This window comes from Enhydra lutris, unplaced genomic scaffold (genome assembly GCF_002288905.1).
Source record: "Enhydra lutris kenyoni isolate GAN:26980312 unplaced genomic scaffold, ASM228890v2 scaffoldscaffold46, whole genome shotgun sequence".
NCBI lineage: Eukaryota > Metazoa > Chordata > Mammalia > Carnivora > Mustelidae > Enhydra > Enhydra lutris.
Window position 1 is genome coordinate 459,698 of NW_019154130.1, and position 22,255 is coordinate 481,952.

At 57.4% G+C, this 22,255-nt stretch overlaps 1 protein-coding gene across 4 annotated transcripts in view; it reads left to right on the plus strand.

Moving 5' to 3' along the window:
• The window catches only part of LOC111156398 (RIMS binding protein 2), an 88,750-nt gene that overhangs the window by 14,498 nt on the left and 51,997 nt on the right, over nt 1-22,255 (plus strand). For 3 of the 4 annotated variants that reach the window (XM_022517254.1, XM_022517255.1, XM_022517257.1), the window contains exons 2-3: nt 9,599-9,703; nt 17,601-17,651. In XM_022517254.1, coding sequence (XP_022372962.1) covers nt 9,602-9,703; nt 17,601-17,651 — 153 coding nt within the window. In that variant the 5' untranslated portion in view covers nt 9,599-9,601. Of the gene's footprint in view, nt 1-9,598; nt 9,704-17,600; nt 17,652-18,808; nt 18,830-22,255 lie in introns of all 4 variants that reach the window. The other variant, XM_022517253.1, reaches the window with a different exon arrangement.

Below are 22,255 nucleotides of genomic sequence, written 5' to 3' on the forward strand. Positions count from 1 at the left end.
CCATGCTGGCCTTCTCTTTCTGGAACATACACCTGTTTCCACCCCAGGGCCTTTGCACTTACGGTTTGGAATGCTGTTTGTCTCTGTCTTGGTCTCATGTCACTTCCTTTGTACTACGTCTCCTGACCCTCTCATCTAGAGGAGCCACTGTCCTGCCCGTCCCCACCACCGTGCCCAATTCCATTCTCTTCAAAAACACCCATCCGGTTTGTTTTGTTCACTCATGTGTTGTTTTCCCTACCGAAGGTAACCTCCCAAAGACAGAATGTTCTGGTGTCTAGGACAAAATCTGGCATACAGTGGGCACTGGGCACATATGCGCCGATGGAGTAGGTTAGTAAACGAGTAAATGCAGGGCAAGCCAGCCAGAGGTCTGCCGTTGCCGACGCGCTCTGTGTCACGGGGAGCCACCGCGCAGGTGGGGGCCTGCAGTCAAGGATACTTGTCGGGGAGGATCGCCTGTCTGGGGTGTGCAGGTGCTTTGCAAACACGCAGGGGGGCGTCTCCCTCTGGCACAGACAGACGGAGTGTCTCCATGAGGGCAAAGTGCTGGTGCACTCATGGTTCCCACCATGTGCGTGGCCCGGCTGGGGTGCCCAGAGGTCCTGGCGCAGGTATCCGACCTGGAGCGATCTGGACAGTCTTGTCCTCCAGCATCTCAGACTCAAAGATTGTGCAAGAAGGCCTGAGTGCTTTCCACATGGACTGCCTGCTGCCCAGGACTTGTCCTGCCAGGCACAGCTGGCTCCCTCTTCTCTGCCTTCTTGCTCAGGGCCCGGAACACAGGGTTGTTTGTTAGATGGAACAGCGTCCGTCTGTAGTTGAGAACAGGACAAGAGGCCCGGCAGGGGAAAGTGGCCCGCCCCGAAGAGCTCAGCCTGGGCATGGCTGACGGAGGCCACGGAGCAGACAGGGCCCAGCAGGTGTGGCCACATCCCCTGGTGGTCTGGGGGCAGCTTCCAGGAATAGGGCCGCAGCCTAGGAGGGAAGCTGCTGGATGGCCGTGGTGGGGTGAGCAGTGTCCCCCCCACATTTGTGTCCACTCAGAGCCTGTGAGTGTGATGGTGCTTGGAAGGAGGGCCCTGCAGATGGGATGGAGTGAGGCCTGCACCTGGTTGCGGGCCTCTCTAGCAAGACTGCGGAGTGGGGCTGGGTGTGACATGGCTTCGTTAGGAACATGCTGTTACTTGAGATTCCTGAGTGCTCTTGGTCCGACATGAGCGAGGCCAGCTGCAGGTTACAAGGGAGGCTGTGTCAGTCTCCCTTCCAGCAACAGGACCAGAACCACAGCACCCTGTGCCAGGTCTGGAGGTCGGACCCAGGTACACAGAAACATTCTCAGTTAATTAAACTTAGTGCATTATATTTTCTGATTTAAAGGAAAAGGGGGAAAAATGTTCAGGACTAGGTTCTGTTCTCATTGTCAACAAATTAGTCCTTTTAAATGTAGATAATCTAAGGCTTATTTTCTGTTAATGAATCACTGCTTATCTGGGATTAATAAGTGACTCTCCCAGTAACAATTAATCTTCCTTTATTGGCAGCTCCTTCCCCACGCCCTCCTTTTCCTGGTACCTGCTCAGGGAGATTCAGCCCTGTGTCCCCGAGCCCAGACCCACCTGCAGACATCCTCCGCTGTAATTAATGTTTGTGGCTGGTTTTCTATGTTCTGATACTCAGGCTCCAGTAACACCCTCCAGGGGTTTCTGCAACATGAGAATAATGGGGAGGGCTCCGTCTCGGGCAAAACCTTGGATGGGGCTGATCCAGGCGGCGAGAGCGTGATCTCCGTGTTCAGATACCAGCCAGAAACAGGAAAGCGGCTGCTCTGAAGGCTTCCCTGGCTGCCTTCGGCTCCGCAGGGAGAGGCTTTGCAAGAGGCTGAGCACCCACAGTCACTGGTGGGCGCCGTGGGACACACACGTGTGTCCTGTTCTGCATTAGGGCAGGAGGTGGAACCGGGTCCCCTTCTGAGACTCAGCCCCTCAGCCCCTGCGCCCTGCGGTTGGCAACTGTCTCCCTGGGGCAGGGCTGCCGAGGCCCTGTTCTCTGCCAGGTCCTGAGCCAGCCCGTCAGAAACCCGACCTGCCTGGCGGGGTAGGTATTCAGCATCACGGTCGTCAGGAAAATGAAAATTGAAACAGCGGTGGGATGTGGAACCCTCCATCGGGTTAAGAAACACCCAGGAGGGAGGGCGTGGAGAGGGGAGCAGGTGCCCGTGCACGCTGCGCCCAGACGGCCTGTCTGGGTCCCAGCCCTGCATGTTCCCGTGTGGCGCCTGCGCACGCTCCTGCGGGGCCTCCCTTCCGGGAGTCCACGCGGACCCATGAAGCCCCAGGATGTGCCCTGCGCATCGCACACGGCGTTCTCCTTGACAGCAGACGTGGCCGCAGGTACACTGCAGATCACCCCGTGATCGTTGACAGAAGAGTCAGGGCCACACCTAGGGGCCAAAATGTGTACCTGAGGTAGGGCTTCAGCCTGTCGTTCTGGGGGTGCACGGGGCTGCGGGCATTGCAGCCACTGCTCCAGATCTACCCCTTCCCTGCACCTCTTACGACCCCCTCCTATGCACCCCTGCACCACAGATACCCGCCCCAAGTCGCCTCCTGCCTCACTGAGCTCTCCCCAAAACTGTCCTCCACCGACCCCTTTTCATCACAGGGGTCTCAGCCAAATGTCTTCTCCCTCACCAGCTCGAGTAGAGTCTCTACTACATCCTTCTCGCGTTGTACGCCACCCTGCCTCGCCATCATCCTTTATCGATCCCTGAAACTCTCATTCACTTGCCGGATAGCTGGCTTACTTCCTGCATTCCTGCCTCCCTGCCCCCGAAGAATGTAAGCTTCACGAGAGCAAACATAATCCTTTTTCTTGTTCATTATTCCATTGCAAGCATCCAAGCATCTGGCACAGAATAAGTGTTCCGTAATGATGTTTGGATACATGAAAGCACGTGTCCAGGAAGCAGACTGTGCTTCAGCCCAAGCCCACAGTCCCTGAAATAAGAAACCGAGTCTGTTGCTTCCCCATTTCCCTACCCACCCAGCTGTTGTATCCAGAGACATGCCATCCTTTTTCCCCTCGTTGTGGCCATCATGTTCATGTCCCCAGTCACACCAGCCTTCCTTCACCCTGGCACCTGCCTCGATCCTTACTACCACAGGACCTTTGCACACACGATCCCCTCTGCATAGAATCCCCTGTCCATCCCGCTTCGAAGCAACTCCTACTCATCCCCCAAACCTCTCATAGGTCACCTCCCCAGGGCTCATCTGTTTGTAAGTCAAGACTCTCATCACTGAGAGGATCTTCATGGTTTTCAGTGTATATAGAAGTAATCATACCCACAACAATCACTACACAAAGAGGGAAAGTAAAGATACCGAGCTGTGCTTGTGTTTCTACATTCTACTTGGAGAGGAAAATTACAATTCTGAGTAGATTATTTAAATGTGTATACTGAGATCCCTGGGGGCAACCGCTAAAAATTAGATAAGAATTAATAGCCCAACACTCAGTAGATACATGAAAAGGAAATGCTAAAAACCACTCAGGCAATCCAAAATCGGCAGGGAAGGAGAGCTAGAACAACGAAAAGGAAGAAAACATGGAAAACAGATAATAGGATGGCACACTTGGAGCTCACCAAGAATTTCATTAAACATGACTCTGGGCAGGTCACCTTGAATCTAATATTTCATCTGGTCCTTGCAACAACCTTGGGAAGGCAGGCTTCTTCCTCTGTTTGACAGATTAGCATGCTGGGGCCCAGGAAGGGCGGGACTGTCCTGTGAGCATGGTCTGGCTGATTCTACTGTCCGCCCCGCTGCCGGCGCGCCCCACCCGCTCCAGCAGGGTTCTGACTGACCGCACAAGCCGAGTGTCCCTGTCTCTGCATCTCTGCCTCCACTGGAGGCAATCGGGGATCAAGGGCCCATCCACTAAGGGCAAATGGGGAGTCAGGGAAGCTCCCAGTTTTGTCACAGAGGCTCCCCGCTAAGACACTCTGGCAAAGCTATGTTTCCTCTTCCAGAATGCACACGGCTCTGTTTGCATGCTAATTCCCGTTATGAATGAATCTGGCTTGCATAGATGGAACAGGAAGTCACAGGCCACAGAAGACAAACAAACAGCTTGTGTCTGAAGACGTGAGCTCAGTCAGTGCTGGGGTTCCTTCCACCAGATGTTTCGTGGAGGGAAATCATGCGCAGAGAGGCCTTGCCATTACCACGGTGCATACAAGAGCCCACGCATAAGGCATCAAACGTGTCACGGGTAACTCCTATTAAGGGAGATTATTTTCTCCTTCATTTCTTTGCTCACACAGGGCAGGATCCAAAGTGGAAGACACAGACCCCTTTGATCTAACATCGAGGAGACAGTGCAGTTTGCTCCCTGTGTGTGCCCTCTGTCTAGTGTCCGAGCATTCCACGGAAGTGGCATCTTGAGGCCACCAGAATGCCAGTGCTGATGTCAACAGCCGGCTATAAATGTCGCCACTTTAAAAATAACTCCTGCCGCGTGCTGAGCGTTTCAGACAAGCATCTCTTGCCGCGGTGCATAAACCTCACTACTTCCTGGACGTGAAAAGTTCCTGTGGAGCGGGGCACGTGCCCTTGGAACTGGGAAGCTATATATAAAGGGAAGCAAAGCCAAATATTAGGAATTTGTTGGGGTTTTGTGTTTTGTGAAAGCCGGGGGTTTCAGGCTCTCTGTGAGAACACGTGGGTCCTAGTGCTCCATGGGACAGCCAGAATCAGGACGACTGAAGGGAATCCTAGGAACCATTTCTCCTCCCAGGAGAAATGCAGGCTGTTCTCTGTTGCCCTGGCCACATGGCCCGCACCTCACCTTGTGGCCGAGGACGGAGTGTGTCTCACAGCCTGAGGGCTTCGAAGACACTGCATGAAAAGGTCTCACACTGATCCTGTCCTGGGAGGCCTGTGGCATATCAGCACGTGTCACGCGCATAGGAAGGATCCCTGGGGAAACATCCCACCAAGCAGGGAGATGACAGTGAAGAGATGTGTGCCCAGGTCAGGGAGCTGGGTTCCCTGAGTTCAAGTCCTTGTTTCATCATGTCCTGGCTGGGCAACCTTGGGCAGGTTACTTAACCTCTCTGGGCCTCAGTTTCCTTCTCTACAAACAGGAGTAAAAATATTGCGTGCCCCTGAGGTTGCTGCAAAGATTCAGTGGGTTGTGTGTATGAAGTACTTAGCACAACACTCCTTCCAGAACTTGTGCTTAGGTGACTGGGAGGCTGCTGATGTGTGGGTCTGGGAAGACCATGCCAGCAACCTGCTTACGGAGAGACAAGAAGGACATGGGGTACGATCTACACTAAGCACCGATGAGGGCTGAGTTGCTGCAGCCCCACATGTGGGATTGGGAACTCCTGTGCCGGAATGTGGTTTCCCACATCACTCCCCTTCCTTCCACCTGATCCCTGAGCTCATCTCCTGGCTCCTTCCTGGGGTGGAAGGTCTGTGTTCTTTGAACTGGCCATCTGCCTGGAGTTCCAGGGACACCCCCTTGCTGGTTCTGTTGCTGGACCCCTGGGTCTCCAGCTCCATACACGATGGGTACCCAGTGGCTAAGGTAATATCCTGCCAATGACTTTGAGCTTAGGACTCCTTCACCTGATCGGTGGAGAGACATGGCAGCTGGTTATCTACCAGGCCTGCTGAGGCCCACTGATGTGATGACTCTCGTGGTAAACCGAGCACCCTATCCCCACCCCACCCCTACCTTGCTGACCTCCAGTTTAAACTCTTTCTGCTGCTGAGAAGGTGTCAGTTACTTTTGGACAGCTCCTTTGGCTTTCTGGCTGTTTCTTACCCCAAACAAGGAATTGAAACAGTCCCAAAGCTGTCACGATCCACCAGCTGTCTCTTTATTTTGAGAAGCAAGAATAAAAAGTCATGAAATTTTAGTGCATAATATGAGACATTATGGAATTACATTTTGTGGCAGCCATAAATGCTGTTGAAAAATATTTTAGTTTAGACAATTTGGGATAAAGTTCATAGAAACCTATATCAAATAGTTTGAAGAAAAAAAAGAAGGAAGTCATCATGGTTGATAAATTGGGGTGTATGAGAGGTTGGACTTCAGGCATGGCTGAATCAAGGTGCTCAGATGATGCCATCAGGAGCAGTCTCTCTTCAGGGCACCTGGGTGGCTTGGTCGGTAAAATGTCCAACTCTTAATCTCAGTTAAGGTCTTGATCTGCTGTCCACAATTTTGTCCGAGTCTGGAGGACTGAGATTTGGGGGTTGATTGTAAGTCCTCACCTGAGTCTGAAAGCCTGAGAACCAGGAACACAAGCTTCTGAGGGCAGGAGAGGATGGATGTGTCTCAGTTTAGGCAGACAGAGTGAATAGGCCCTTTAGCCACCATTTTGTCCTTCAGGTCCTCAGTGGAGTGGATGAAACCCACCCATGTAGGGGACGGTGACTCCTGTCCTCTCCCACCCATTCAGATGCCATTGTCTTTTGGAAATGCCTCCCAGATGTACCCAGAAATAACACTTCCCCAGCTCCCTGGACATCCCTACACAGTTGGGCAGACACATAAAGCCATGGGGGTGACTTCTGCCCTGGAGAGTGCCTCGCGGCTCTGCTGGGGGGACCTGGTAGGGCCAGGAAGACCACCTGTGTGTGTGGTTATGGCCCAGGGCAGAGGGGTTGGTAGCTGGCCTGGTGGTGGCTGATATGGAAGTTGGCGGGGGACATGGAAGCACTTTGCAAACTTTGCACATTGAGCAGGAAGGGACAGCGTTACTGAGGTGGAACTACATGAATGATGGTGTCATTGCTGAGATGGGCAGACTGGGGAGGAAGTGGTTTGGGAGAGAAAGTCCAGAACTCCATTTTGGACAGGCTAAATTTAAGATTCCTCCTGTCCCTTCACGTGGAGAGGGTGAGTGGGCAGTTGGCTACAAGCGAAGAGACAAGGCTTTCATTCCCGAGCGCGAGTTTATAAATGGCAGCTACAGTCGCGATGTGGGATATCCGCCCAGGAAAGAGTACAAGCAAGCAGCAGCCATCCCCAGTCTAGAAGCCCTGCAGGAGGCAGGGAGCAGTGGGGGAAGGAGGGGAGCTGGGCCGGTGTCGGGCTCCTGGGCAGGAGCAGTGTACCTGTCAAGGGATGGGTCCCCAGATCAAGGGGTGGCCCTGGGCTGGATGGCCCCTTGCTCCCCCGTCCTCCTGGGGGGTGTCAGGCAGGGGGGTGTCAGCTGATCGATGGGGGAAGCCAGACAGCAGAGTGGGAAGCAAGGGTGTGGATGTGGCCAGTGGAGAGGACTCTGGAGCTGGGTCGCTGAGCAGGGCAGTAGGTGCAGGGGAAGCTGCTGGGATGGAGAGGGTGTTTGATGGGACCTGGGTCGTCAGAGCTCCTGTGTATCTGTCCTCCCTGCTGGGGCACCACAGCTGCGACCATCTCTCCGCACAAGGGGCATGTATTTGTACACACGTGGGCATTCTGGCAACCACTCCACAGTGACCCCGAAATTTCGAAGCCAGTGCTTCCCATCCGTCTGACCCGTCAGGAATCCATGGAGAGCCTGCTGCCTGGCGATGTCCCCGCGGCCGCGAAGCCTGTAGCGGCGCGCTTGGACCACCTCCGAGTTCCGTCCGTGTTGCTAATGAATCCTTGTAAGGAAAATGGTTTCCTCCTTCCACTAATAACTTCCTTCCCGAAGCTAAATAAAGAGTACCCGGGCTGCATTCGGCAGTGCCCGCTTCCAAAATAAACAGAAGCCCAGAAATTAGCCGGAACAATAGTGTAATTAGGCAGCTGCATAATTGTTCGTGCAAACCAGGCTGGCGCCCGGAGCCCGACACCGCGGATCGGCCCGCCGCGGAGTTTCACGGTGGAGAAGGCGCTTGGTAGGGGGCCTCAGGCCAGGAAGGGTCAGCGAGCAGGCGGACCCTGGCTTGGCCGATGGCTGCCCGGGGAGAGGTTTCTGTGCTGTGTGGCCTCGAGCAAGTGGTTCGGCTGCTCCTGGTCCCCTGCCCACGGCCAGCAGTGACCGCAGCATCCAGTTGCCAGCGTCAGACGAGGTGGTGCCCGCATTGGTGGGGGCCCTGTAGGGAGTGCAGCCTCTTCTTCGCCGTGGTCTTACCAGTGCCTCGGTGCCAGCCACTGGTGGTCCTGAAGGAAGCCTCTCTGCTGGCTCTGGGGGCTCCTCCTCCTGCGCAGGCTCCTCCTCCTCCCCCACACAAGCTCCTCCCCGTGCAAGCTCCGGCTCCTCCCCTACACAGGCTCCTCCCCCCCAGTGCAAGCTCCTCCTTCCACACAGACTTCTCCCCTGCACAGATTCCTCCTCCCCCACCGGCTCCTCCCCTGTGCAAGCTCCTGCCCCACAGGATCCTCCTCCCACAAGGCTCTTCCCCTGCACAGGCTCCTCCCCAGTGCAAGCTCCTCCTTCCGCACAGACTCCTCCTCTCCACAGGCTCCTCCTCCCCTGCACAGGCACCTCCTCCCAGGTACAGGCTCCTCCTTCCCTGCACAGGCTCCTCCTCCCCCACAGGCTCCTCTCCTACAGGCTCCTCCTCCCCTGTGCAGGCTCCTTCTCCCGTGCAGGCTCCTCCCCTGCACAGACTCCTCCCACCACTGGCTCCACCTGCAGGCTCCTTCTCCCACAAAGAGGCTTGTCTCCCGCAGGCTCCTCCTCCTCTGCGCATGCACTGAAGCAGCCTGAGGGCACCGTGAAGTGACAGGCATGGGGCTCCTTAGGCTCAGAGTGAAAGGGGACACCAGTCTTCCTAGATGCGAGATACCACCCCACATCATGAGACGTTCAGAACACCTGCACAGAGCAGGTGCCGATTCATAATTAGCAATCACCAACGGTTACTTAGCGTGCTGTTAATTAACCATTTATAAATGGCTAGTGATGCTAATGAATAATTGATCCGGTGGAGAGTGAAGCCCAGAGAGAGGTTAAGTCACCGGCCCAGGTTCAGCGCTGGGATTTGAACCGGTGCGGTGTGGCTCTTAAATGTCGCGCTCGGGCCCTGTATTGTCCCGAAACGCCAGAGGCACGTCTCCATTATCCATCCGTGCAGTATCTGTGCGGTCCCCGCCAGCACCTGCAGGGAATGGTTGCGAAGATCCGCAGCGGGGCGGCAGCAGATGGCACCGAAGCCTGAGGTTCAGAGGCTCCCTCTAGCCTGACTGGAATCTGGGGCGGCCCTTCACCAACTGTGTGATGAGCCAGGAGAACCTCCCTGTGCCTCAGTTTCCCCCATTAGTGTGCCTGCCTCCTAGATGAATGGGAGGGTGGCAGGATGTAAATCGTCCTAAAGGGCTTGGAGCACTCCCGGCTAGGTAGCCCAGGATCCGTAACCTATGGCCTTAGCTTGCACGAGGCTGAGGGAATGGGCAGGAGCGAGAGCTCGCCTTTGCATGTTGACCTCTCGTTCTACTCAATGCTCAGGGCATGGAAATGATGAGGTAGTTCGAGGTGGAAGGCGTGTTGGCACCGGTTCCCCAAGGGGTGGGTCCTGACCCCAGGGAAAGCCAGAGTAGCCCGCAGGCCCCCCTAGCAGGTCTTCTGGCTCCCGCGCTGACCCCGCCCTTTCCCCCGCAGCACATGCGAGAGGCCGCAGAACGGCGGCAGCAGCTGGAACTGGAGCATGAGCAGGCGCTGGCTGTCCTCCACGCCAAACAGCAGGAGATCGACCTTCTGCAGAAGGTGAGCCGTGGGCATGCCTGGGGCAGGGGTGTGGAGGGCGAGGGGGGCGGGAGCTGTGCACCTGCGTCTCCCCACCTTCCCCGCGTCTGTGCTACCCAGTGCTGCCCAGCTCCCCTGAGCCACCGTGTCCCAAGCTCCGCTGCAAACACCGGATGCTCCCCCGAGCGATGCCGGCGGGCTCGCGTGGAAAGCACACTCTGGGGGCCACTGCCCGCTGTGAGTGGCCTCAGCCCTACCAACATCGTTTACAATTAAGCACACATGTGTGTCTTATTCTGCAACCTTCCATTCCAGAAAAGATGCCCAGAAGAACCACAGGAACTGGTTTGACATGACTTGGGTTTTGTTTTCTTTGTTCTTTTCGTTTTTTTTGTTTGTTTGTTTGTTTTCAGTACTGGTGGAATGGGGGAGAGGAACGGGGTTGAATTGGACACCCACCCGAGGCTGGGGGTATAAACTTGGTCATTCAAAGGAATAACTTGGGTTTGTATCTGCTGAACTGGGGAGATTTCCATGATGTGCTGTTAGGCGAACAGATCAAGTCTCAGGGCAATATTTTCAGCATGAGGGAGAGGGAAGGAACACAAAAAAGAAAGAGAAGCAGAGATTAAGAAACAAGGAAGAAGGAGGGAAAATAGAGGGAAGGATTGAGAAGCTTAAGGGGCCCATCCTTGTGGCACCCGTGGTGGTGCTGGGGGGCTAAGAACATTGGCCCCTGGACCCATCTTTGTCATCAGCTGTGGTCCTCTCCTGTGTCTCTCCATGGGGAGACTTGGGGTCCCGGGTGTGGTTCTCCTTTCCTTCCGAAAGCCCTGATCCTACCCGGAGCCACTCCTCCCCACAGGGCAGCGGGCCCCACCAGCCAGAGACTTTCTGGCCTGGGCTGCAGGTGCATGGCTGCCCAAAGGGGGGTGCTCCTGAGACCGGCCAGCAGATGGGCAGCGGGCAGCTCCTCCCCAGTCTGGGTGGCCCTCCACCCACTCCACCGCCTCTCCAGGCCTCTGATCTCGTAATAAAGGACCCAGGGCCGTGTGCCACCTGACTGGTGATGGGAGTCTGCTGGGATGGTCCCTGTCCTTTGGAGTTTGGGAGCCAGTTTTGCAGCAGGTAGAGAATTTCCCAGGCTGCTTCTCTGATTGTTTATTGAGACCCCTGTCGAGGGTAGCTGTCACTGAGCCCATGCTGGTGGGGGTCATCCAGCCTGACTACCTGCTGGAACAGTGGGAAGCAGCCTTTCATTAGATGTTATCCAGAAAGGATATTGCTTGCTGGGGCCCAGGCAGAGAGATACGGCTCTTCTCTGCCTGCGGTGCCATGCCGAGACATGGCCGCCCGGCACCTGCACCCGCTCCCCGTGGCCCCAGAAGCCCTGGCTGGGCACCACCCAGATAGGAAGCCCATGGAAAACACAGATTCCGTGCCAAGGGGGCGACATATCGGGGACTGCCAGCAGCGTGTTCTCTGGGAGCCTGGAGTTTCATTTACAAAGCATCCCATGGCAGGAAGGTGCACCAGAGCCAGTGCTGTCGTTCAGCCTCCTCTGTGCCTCGTCCGGTTTCCTTTGTCCCTTCCCGGTGTTCATTGTGGCTATATCTTGGACACCCTGATGCTTCACCAGGGGCAGGAGCTGAGGAGGAGAAACCAGTGCAAAACCAGGGTGCCAAGGTGGTAATTTCTTAGCGCTCCAATTTTTGAACAAAGCCTTCCAAGAGGAAGGTGGACCCTTGAGCAGAACGAGATTGGTGATTTCTTCAGGATTCTTATTTTCCGTTTGATTTCCACCATGGAGGGCCAGCATGCTGCCCTTGCTGATGAGATCATTCATTCATTCCTCAAATGTTGGGTGTCCAATGTGTGTCAGTGTCTTTGGGTTGTTCTGGAAGGGGAGCCCAGTGGCGGGGGAGATGGCTTATGCCGGCACCGAGGGAGAGCAAGCCCCCTCCAGAGGTCATGCAGATGCCGTGTGCAGGAAAGAAGGGACAGAATGAAGTGACGGGTTCATGATTGCAGGACTCCAGATAGGGCAAACTTAGGTGAGTGGCAGGTCATGTAAGGGCTCAGGTCCCCAGTACTTGGGGAAGGAGGCCCTTGGAGGGACACAGGTCATGCCCAATGGGCAGGGGGTGCATCCCGAGGAGGGTGGTGCTGAGCCCCGGGCACTCTGCAGTCTGTGGGAAGGAGCTCCATCTTGTTCCAAGGGAACGGGAAGCCACTGGGGGCTGAAGCGGGTGTAACGGGGTCTGGTGAACATCCTTTGACCCTCGCGCTGGGGACTGATCTGTGGAGGGGCAGGAAGGCCCCTTACCCGCTGCCACAAAGCCTGGGGTCTCAGCCTGGGGCGGCAGCTGCAGAGGGGAGATGCGGACACACCCCAGGATGGATTAGGAGAGGGAGCTGTGTGCTCAGGGGCTGTGGTGAGAGGCACAGGGTTGGAGGCATGCGGGAAGGGGCACGTCCAGGCTGACCCACATCATGGCTGTGGATCTGGGCTGAATGGAAACATCGCCGAGCTGGTGTGGTCCTGGATGTGTGGACGCCCAGCGGCAGGTGTATGGGATGGGAGGAAAGTCTCCCGTCCTAGATGGAGGGACACTAGTGGACACGGTGATGCTCTCAGGAGACCCATCGTCCTGTGTTTCCATTTTCTGCAAAAAAGACAGGGGATGGGGGCATTTTCTTTGCACATAAACATATCAGGGCTGTGCAGACCCGTGGACGGGCTGGGGCAGCATGGGGGAGAGGGCATTAGGGCCCAGAGGTCTTGGGGTTACAGGCCGCAGGAGTCAGGAAGGGCAAAGGAGGAACAAATGGCATATTTACTAAACTTAAAAAGAAGCCAGGAACTTGCTGGGTGCCGGGAACTATTTTTGATGTGAACTCTCTCACTACAAGCCTGTTACAACCCTACGCAGTGGGTCCTACCGTCCTCCTGTTTCTGAATGGAGGAAGATAACTCCACAGCTGTTAAATAACTTGCCAAGTGCCTGTCAGCTGGTGAGCAGAACGACCTGGGTTTGCACGAAGCCCCTGGGCCAGGATGCTCCTATCTAAGGCTCCGGGTTGACCGAAGACTTGCCCTTGTCCCCCTACCACAATATAAGTACCAGAGCTCTCCAAGGTCCAGAGCTGGGCCCCATGAGACAGCAGCGTGGTTGTGTCTAAGACCTGCCCGTTCTCTCTGGCTTCAGCTCCCAGGCTTTCTTGACACCCCTCCACTGGGGACCCCTGCCCTCATCTTGCCAGTGAGGTGGTTCTTGCTGTCACCTGTGCATGGACATCGTGCCAAGGGCTGGTCCTCTGTCCTTGTCCTCTCTGACCCAGAGCGCAGTTTCGGGTGGTCTGCCTCTCTATGCCCGAGGCCTCCAGGAAACCTTGCTCTCCACTAATTTCCTTCCACGCAGATCGTCCCCCGTAAGCCTCATGGGTGTTCATTCACTAAGACTCGGTCCACAAGCCCCATCTCCGTGTCTCCGCTGGCTCCCGTGGTGACCTTGTCAGGTCCTGTGGGTCTAAACACCGTTTGGGTACGGCCTCGCCGCACTGGGCTCTCCAGACTGGATTGTGAACCCTCTTCTTTCCTCCAGCCTTCCACGTGACGCCTCAGCATGAGGTCCAAGTTGAACCCCGTCCTCGGCCACACCTGCTCCACACCTGTTCCCTGGAGTTACTGCCTCTTTCTGCTTGTCTCCTTTTTCTCTGTGTTCCCATCACTTCGTATTCCCAGACTCTGGCAGAGCAGCAAAACCCTCTCCGGATGGCCCCACCTGGGGAGGCTTGACCTTTGCTTTCCCGACACTCCCGCCCGGAGCCCCGGCCCTCTCCACCCACGCTGGTTGCCCCTGACGGTACAGAGCTGGGCCTTGGGTCCCCTTCACCCGCGTCTTGGGAAGTCCCTTTACACCTGTCTGTGCTTTGTTGGATCTCTGCCTTCCGGGGCCCGCCGTGTCCCTTTCTCTTGATGCACCACAGGTGTGAAGTAAGGCAGGGGTTTACTTTCCCTCAAGATACAGGCAGTGCCTGGTGGGTCCTGCAGGCTTCGGCCTCCCCTCTGGCCGCCCTGAGGGGGCGCGGGCCTCATGCATCTGCCGTCAGGACCCGGGACCCAAACCTTCTCTGAGGCTCATCCCTCTGGCCAGGACGGTGCTTGGAGAATCAAGTGCTGTTCTCATGGAAATCAAGGGAAAACGAGGCCATCCAGCCAACCAGTAGTTCCAGTAGCCAGTAGAGGCAGAGTCTAAAAATACAAAAAGCAACCAAGCCAGGCTCTGTCCCATGGACGGGCCACCAGCCCCCGGCGGTCCCGTGGGACACCTGCTCCATGCACACCAGGCAGGTGAGAGCTCAGTCCAGAATCCTTGCTTTCGTTCAACACTCAGGTCGGCACTGACGGAGCCTGTGTTGGTGACTTCCAGGGGCTCTTTGGGCAGCATGAGTGAGGCAGGTGGAGGAGGCTCCGGACACCGTGAACATTTATTCCAAGCATGGAGAGTCCTGGGGCCAGCGTCCGGGGGGCTGGCTCGCCGACTCGGGGCTTCAGCCTGCTGCCTCCCCCTCCCCTGCCACGCGGCCTCTATACCTTGACCACACCAGATCTGCCCCCTCTTGGATCTTTGCCTGGATGCCTGGTTCCCCAAAAAGGGCAGAGCTGGCATTCGGCGCTGAGCTCCCTGCCCTGCCTCCCGGCCTTGAATGGGCTCCTCTTCCTGCTCACGCGGCCTCTGGCACACCAGCCTGCAGGGGGTGCCGTTGGCTCATCCGTTTGCCTGCGGTCTTTCTCCAGAGAGTAGGGTCTACACTCCTGAGATCACGGTCCGACACGTAGCAGGTGCTCAGCAAATGCTGATGATGAGGGTCCGAGATCCCCAGACAAGGAAGGAGAGCTGCGGGGAGCGGCCACTGATGGACCCATGGCTGGTCGCAGTCCCTGGTGATGAATTCTAGGTGCTACTTGTAAATGCCCGTTGAACGAGTCACTGAGCCACGGCTCCGTCCTCCCCATGGCCTGTGGGCGCCCAGACCCCCAGGCCCCTCCTCTCTGGGCGACCGGCGGCCAGAGCCCGGCAGCTCCCCAGCTTCAGACTTTGTTTCTGAGCAAGCTCCGTCCTCGCCTAGTTACAGTCGCCGTGGTGATCATCTAAGCGTTTTTCCAAATTTAAAATTCATCTGCAGACCTGACCGATTTTGCTGTGGCTCAGAACTCCTCCCACGTGCGAGGGGGTGGCTTTCGGGGTTGGGGCTGTCACGGACGTGGGCAGTAAGAGGAGCCAAGCCTGCCACGTGAGTCGCGATCGGCGCTTTGCCTGCACTTCAAGGATGGCCGTTTGGGATCTCGCTGTCGTGTGTGGGTGGCAGGGGGTCACGGACTGACCCCCGTGCTCCTGCCGGGCACAGCTGCGGGACTAGTGTCCAGTCAACACTTCCTCTTAGTGCTGATGGGAGGCTCCTTGGGGCCCCAGCCCGGTTCCAGGACTGCCCACCCTTTTCTGCAGAGTGTCATGGTACCCTCACCCTGCTGCACCCTCACAGCATCCATGCCACCCCCTCCTCTGCCAGTCGCCAAGGAGACCGCGCATTAGGCACACAGGCCATCCCAGCCGAGTGTCCAGACCTTGAGGCTGAGCCCAGCGTGTCTGGACCTCTGTGCCTCCCCAGAAACCACCACCTGTGTCAGCCCACTGTCTTGGACCCTCAGTTCCCCAGACGACAGCCCCCTTCTTCTGACAGCTGGCCCTTGTGCCCCTGACAGCTGCGGGTCCTTCACGTGTCCCTGTGTCCTGTGGGCAGGTCAGAGCTTCCCCACAGGTTGGCTGTGGACGCCAGATGAGCCTCGCGTAAGCTGTTGCTTCGGTGTTGCGAGAATTTGGAGCTGCCGATTCCAACTGTTAGTTTTAACAGTCTATTCTGACTTCCCAAATGGCCTGGCTTGCAAGTAGCCTATGAAAACCAGCTCCCGATCGTCTCTGGAAGCCAGAAGCCAAGTCATTACCGCGAACTTGGCGGGGCTTTCACAGCTCACTTTGGGGTTTTTTTTGTTGTTGTTTTTTTATCCTGCCAGTTGGAAACTATCTTTGACTCAAGTGGCTCAGTGCTGAGGTTATTTATATAATCCCTGTGCGTCCTGCGGATGGCTGTCCGTCCCCCCCTCCCCATTTTGTTATTTATCATCGCTCTCGTTTCAGCTTTGAAAGGAACGATTTTAAGCACTTGAAGGTTGCGCTGAATTCAGGAACAGCGTGATGAATCCGGTGTTCCTTCGCTTTCCCGGGTCTTGAAGCGTTCTATGGAGATCCGTGTCCGAGGGACGCATGGGGGTGAGGCGAGCTGGGATCTCAGGCCGCCCCCAGCGCTCGCCGTGCTGGGGATGCCGGGCCCTCCCTCCTCCAGGGAGGCTGCAAGGATAACGATCGCTGGCTTCTTTGCCCATCCCTACTCACTGTCCCGGCTCCCAGAGACCATGTTCCTCTAGAACCAAGAATTCTACATGTAAATCTCAGTCGAATGTGGGGATCCTTCCCGAGTGCTCGAAATTGTCAGGCGCAGGTGGCCTGCAGTGTTGGAGATAAACCTCCCCCTGAACCCGCTCCTCGGCATCTCTGGGAACATCTGTGAGGCCACTGAAACCAGTGCAAGGGGACATCCGAGTGGCCATGCGGGCCAGCTTTCCTTCCCGGCTTAGGATTCAGGCTCAGGCTCTCACGGAAACTTTAGTGCCTCCGACTTGAAAACGGGAGGTGGCATGTTCTCCAGCAGCTGACGACTGCGTTCATTAGGACGCTTGGTTTCAAGGGACAGAGAACAGCAAAAGGGAATTTGAGTCGTGCGCCCAACTGAGAGGGGCTTCAGATGCGGCTGGATCCAGCGCTCTCCTGCCTTTGCACTCCTCTGCATTGGCTTCGTTTTTGGTTTCCAGGGGAGCCCTCTGGCTGCTCCAGCCTCCTCCCTCATGGTGGCAGAAAGGCTGCGGGGCTCCATACTGTCCTCTACTCGGGCTTGGGTCAAGTAGGCAAAGAGAATCTGTCCCATCTCCCCCAGCATCCATGGGCAGAGCTGTAGCCAGCCTGCACACCCGTGCGGAAGCCAACCACTGAGCGTCTAGAGCTGTTCTCATGCTCTCAGGACGGGGGCTGGGTCCCCAGCACAACTGGGGCTCTTCCTGGAAGAGGCAGCCACAAATGCCAGGCAGGCAGGCAGGCTGTGGTACTCGCTGGCATTGCGATGAGGGATGATACTGTTGCTTTTTGGTTTTGTGTGAACCCACCATGTGGCTCAGGCAGCAGCCCTTCTGAGAGACTGGTTTGGTAAAATGGGTGACATTTCTTATTCTGTGGAGCAGATGGCTTTGCTTCAAGGAATTGGAATAGGGCCGCCCCCCACCGCAGGCTGAGTGGCTGAGAGTCCACCAGATGCTCAGGGACCTCCATCTCGGGCTCGCCTTGGGGCCCAGAGAGATCGCCGCTGACCTTCAGCTGCTTGGAAGTCATGTCTGCATGGCGGTGTCTTGTTTCCCAAGCGGCTACGGGCACCTGGGGATATGATGCCCTCCCACCCCACCCTGAGGCTTCCAGAAGGATTGTCCTAACCTTCTGGGTCCAGCCCCCTTCTGTGTGTGACCACCTCTCTCTAGAGGAGTGGGACCTCCCACTGACCTGTCCCCTCACTGCCAGATCAGGGTGTCCTTTCCCATTTTGACAAAGAGCATCCCAGCGGGCCAGCATTCGTTCTGTGTTTGCCCAAAGGGCAGGGGGCAATGAGAACTGGTCTAGACCCTCGGAACAGGGTGCTTTTTGGGGAGATAAATGGCAGGAACCCACGCCCTGATAATTCAGACATTTGTCTGATTCTCTTCTCTTTCCTCTGCTTTAAACATTGACTATTTTCTCTTTCTATCATAAACAAGGCTCAGGTTGAAGCTAAGAAGGAACATGAAGGTGCCGTACGGCTGCTAGAAGTAAGTGCCGGAACCCTGACCCGCTGGCGTTGGGGGGCGGGCGAGGTCGGAGCTGTGAATGTGGGGGCCACTCCTGAGTGCCCGCGGGCACCAGCCACTAGCACTGCTCGCCCACCCCCTCCACAGGCAGCACAGCGACCACACAGAGAGGCGAAGTCACGTCCCCACAGTCACACAGCCTGCCGCGGGGCTGGGTGCCTCACACGTGACCCGCTGTCCCCTGCGGGCTGCTCTGGGATCACGCAAGGAGGAAGATGGGGATAAAGTGTGGGTATGGGTGGACCGCTCCCGTGGGCACCCTGCCAGCAGATGAACCGTGGATGGCACACTATCAGGGACATTTTCAGGGATGGCACTGACGGTGGGGAAGAGCTTGGCTGCTGGTACCTGGGGAGGCATTTGCGGAATGAGACAGGGGATGACACAGGGAGTCCGAGCGGGGGACACCAGTGAGCAGGGCCATGGCCCCTCCTGCCGTGAACCCCCCGGACAGAGGCCAGACAGCTCCTACCTTTTCATTAGAGACACACAAGTGGGGGTGGCCCTGGGTGGCCTCTGTGTGGGCCGCTGTCCCTGGATACAGGGGGAAGATGGCCCTGTCCTTTGTCCCCAGGGGCATGGTGGCCACGGAGAGCAGAGTGTGCCTCTCCTAGTTCCCTTATGTTGCCTCATAACATCTATTCCTCCCGCAGGGAAAGGTCCCGCCATTGCCATCCCATATATTAAAGTTGATTTTTTGAGCGCGTCCATTAGCTAATGAGTATCTGGAGGGGTGAGTGTGATGAATGGCAGGGGGAGCTCTAGCACCCGAGGGAATGGCAGCAGACCCCCGGAGGCCATGCTTGTCCCTGGAAAATCCACCCCCCACCCCCGCCTGAACCGCCCCCCACGTCCGTTCAGACCGCCTCCTGGCTGCAGGCGTGCGTCCTTGTCTCCACTGCCCGGGGCCCCCGGATGGGGTGCATCCTGCGTTCAGCCGCCCTCTGGGCCGCCCACGGGGGTCTCCTGGCCTGGGGCTGGGGCCGTGCATGTTCCGGCATGGGGTGGCATCGGAATGTGCTCTGGGGGGCAGGTGCAGCGCAGACGTGCTGAGGGTGCGTGTCTTTTCTTCTTTACAACGTCTTCCGTGGTTGTGCCTTGCTTTGCGCTTCCCGCAGAACACGCTGGACGGCATGCAGGTACCGGAGGGCTCGGGCCTCCCCGTGCCGCTGTGCTTGGCGGTGCTCTCCCTTGTGCTTGGGGCTGCCACGGCTCCCTGGGCCTGCTCAGCCCCCCGGGAAGCAGGCAGCCCGAGCTTCCTCCGGCTGTGGGGTGCGTGGGGACTCCTGGGGGCAGGGGGCACTGCCATTGGGCACCGGAACGGAAGCTCTGTCCCGGCAAGGCTTGAGCAGGCCCAGCGATCCTGGTCTCCTGTTCCCGCCATGGCCATAAGGGTCAGGCTGGGAGGACAGCCCAGAACCCCGATGACTGCGAGGGGTGCAGTGGGGTGGTGGCAGGTGTGGGGACTCTTTCTGCCCTTGGGCCAGCCACATGCCCAGCATGCAGCCCGTTTGTCTCTCAGTCATCGGGATTCAACCCTGGCCCCGGAATGTTCCCCCGCTGTGTTTGTGTCTGCCGTGTGCATGGCTGGGGCCCCTCCCGCAGGTGAGGGTGGCAGCCTTCCTTCCCACGGACAGGACACTGCCCTTCTCGCTACGCCCATGAGACAGGAGGAATGGTGCTGTCCCTCTGGATGGGGTTTTGAGTGTTTTCCAAAACTGAGTTTGATCGTGTAGTCACCGAGGGGAGGGTTCTCAAAGTGGTGTTCCCAGACCAGCAGCATCGGCATCGCTGGGAGCTTGCTGGAGATGCCGGTCCTTGGGTCCTGCCCACCCTGCAGAGTCACAAAGTCGGGGGGAACCCAGAAACCTGGAGGGACCCAGCCGCCCCTCCCTGGGCAGTTCTGAGAAAGCCATTGTCAGGGAAGCATTGCTTCGTGTCCATGAGGCTAGTGTGGGGACGGAGGGTGTGGGGGCTGAGCCCGTGCCCTGCCTCTTGGCCGAGCCGTGGCTCAGCGTCTTAGTGACCTGAACCTCCACCCTGCCCGTACCTCACCTTCACCGGACGTGTTGATGAGGGACACCTGCAGCACGCTGCGGGCTTTGTGGGAGCGTGTTCCTGTTCCTGGAGGGGGTGTGCGTCCCCCATGGCACGCTGGGGCTCCCCTCAGTCAGGGGCTCTGCTCGGAACAGCCGCCACCTTGCCCGGCGAGACGCACACACAGGACTAATGGGGTCGTCTCCACAAGCACGGGGCAGCAGAACCCCTCCCGGCATTGTCCTTGCCCAGCCAGTGCTGTGGGCACTCCCGAGCCCCGTTTTCTGATGAGTGCGAGGCCAGGATGTCTGGGGACGGGAGGAGGGGCGGTCTCCATCCCGTCAGGACGCGTGCCGAGAGTCCCAGCGCCCGCAGAATCATCTGGGCTCGCTCTGGGGCCTCACCAAGGTGGGCGTCAGGCGTTAGCTGAAAACAGAGCTTTTCCAGAATCATGACCGAGCCCTCTGCAAACTGCAAAGGAGGAACTGTTAGGGAACGAGTGTCCCCGGCACTCTGTGGAGGGGTAATTTGAAGACGAAGAAGCAAGAGAACATCTTAAAATTAATAATAGCAACGACACTCCAATGACAGTGACCTGGGGCTCCCGACCCTCCCTTTGTGCCAGGCGTTAGTTAGGGCACATGTAGGGACATCTAGGGCACAGCAAGCATAGCGTGTCACTTAATCTTCGCGATACCCAGGGGAAACCGAGGCACAGTTCAGTGACTTGCCCAAGGCAAGCTGGTGAGAAGCAAGGTCTGGACTCGGACGCCAGGAGCTCGGCACTGCACTGCAGCCGGCTGCCCTGGACCCCGGCCTCCCCGGGACGTGGGGTCAGCTCTCCCACCTGCAGACCCGCAGCTGTGAATGACTTCACACGGTGGCGGTGGCGAGACTCAGAAGCACTGCCCTCCCCAGCATGGGCGCAGGCCGCGTGATCACTGTCCACTGGGCACTGGACACGTGTGTCAGGGTTAATCCGTAGACACCCCCCCCAGCGAGGTCGCTAACGTCATCACCCTCTTCCCGGACTGGAAATCGGGCACAGACCCTGAGTCCCCTGCCCCGGGATGCACAGCTTGCCAGAGCAGAGCCAGGTCCCGAGGGCAGGAGGGCCAGTGGGCAGCACTGTCCGAGGCACAGAAACAAAGGTGTGCAGGGAAGCAGGGCCTGTGTGTGGGGCTCGGGGGCACGGGCTCCAGGGCCCGTCACAGGGGAAAACCTGGGATCAGCTCATTCCCGCCACTGCCCATGCTGTGTGCTTTGCGTGTATGTTCTGGTTGCTTTGTGCCGTCTTTGGGGCGCCTTCCCAGCACCTCCCCCTGTGGCCCCCAGCTTACTGGCCGTCAGCTCCAGATGAGGCTTCAAACTGCCCGCGATGCCAGATGCTTGTCACAGCCGGGAAGCGACCTGTGTAGGCTCCTTTCATCCTGGGTCTCCTTTGGGGAAAGCAGGAAGAGCAGACAGCGTGCCCCCTGACCCAGGAAGACACGGGGTCCTCTGGAGGGGGCCTAGCATCTGGGCAGCATTGGGACCTTCCTGGGCCCTGTGCCCATTTGTTTCATGAGTCCCATCCCTTTTTCCATAAAAGTATTAAAAATTATATTTTACCTCCACCTGCCTGGGAGTAAAGAGGAATATAGCCCATGCTGAGTCAATATTATACATTTGTTTCTGATTTTAGAGGAAACTGAAACGAAAACATTGGCATGGTCCCTAAAATGGTCCCCGTGTTGCTGGGCCTAAGGATGGGGGGTCGCCCTGTGGGGCTGGTGTTAGGGCACTGGATGACCACGCAGCAGGTGAGTGTGTGTGTGGGTGAAGATGCACATGCAGGAGGACACACGCCTGGTTCCATCAGAGATGAACCTGGTTGTCAGGTGCATTCGTAAGCTGAGGGTCAGGTCACAGCCTCATACTGGGCATATGAAGGTCACTTCTGGTAGGCGACATCTGCTGCTGCTCAGGGACGGCCCCAGAGAACTCCCCTCCGAGTGATGACTCGGGGAGGACATGGGGACAACATGGGGAGGACGGGGCAATGTGGGGAGATGACCCGGGGACGGCACAGGGACGTTGTGGGGTGCAGGCCCCCACACCTTGTGACTGTGCCAACTGGTGTGTGTGGCTTCCTGATGACCGCAGCAGGGTCAGCTCCTGCCTGCTCTGCTGGGTCACTCCACTGACCGGAGCCAGTGCCACCTCACGGCAGGAGAAGCAGGAAGCGCAGTCTCCCGGGGCCAGGGGAGTGAAGCCAAAAGGTGGTTGGCCCGGCATTGTCCCCACCCCTAGAATCCTCACAGGACAGCGCAACTTTGATACGAACTGTAGCAGAACAATAGTCAAGTTGAGAATCCAGGAAGTGGACCCATAACGTATGACTTAGAATTAATGTTTCACATCCGACTCGTCTTAGGAAGCCTCTCCCCTCCCTCTCCTCCTTCCCCTCAGGGAAGAGCCTTCGCAGCCCCGTGAGGCTTCGCTGAGAGCTGAGGTGGTTAGGGACAGGGAGGCCGTGCGCGCCCCGG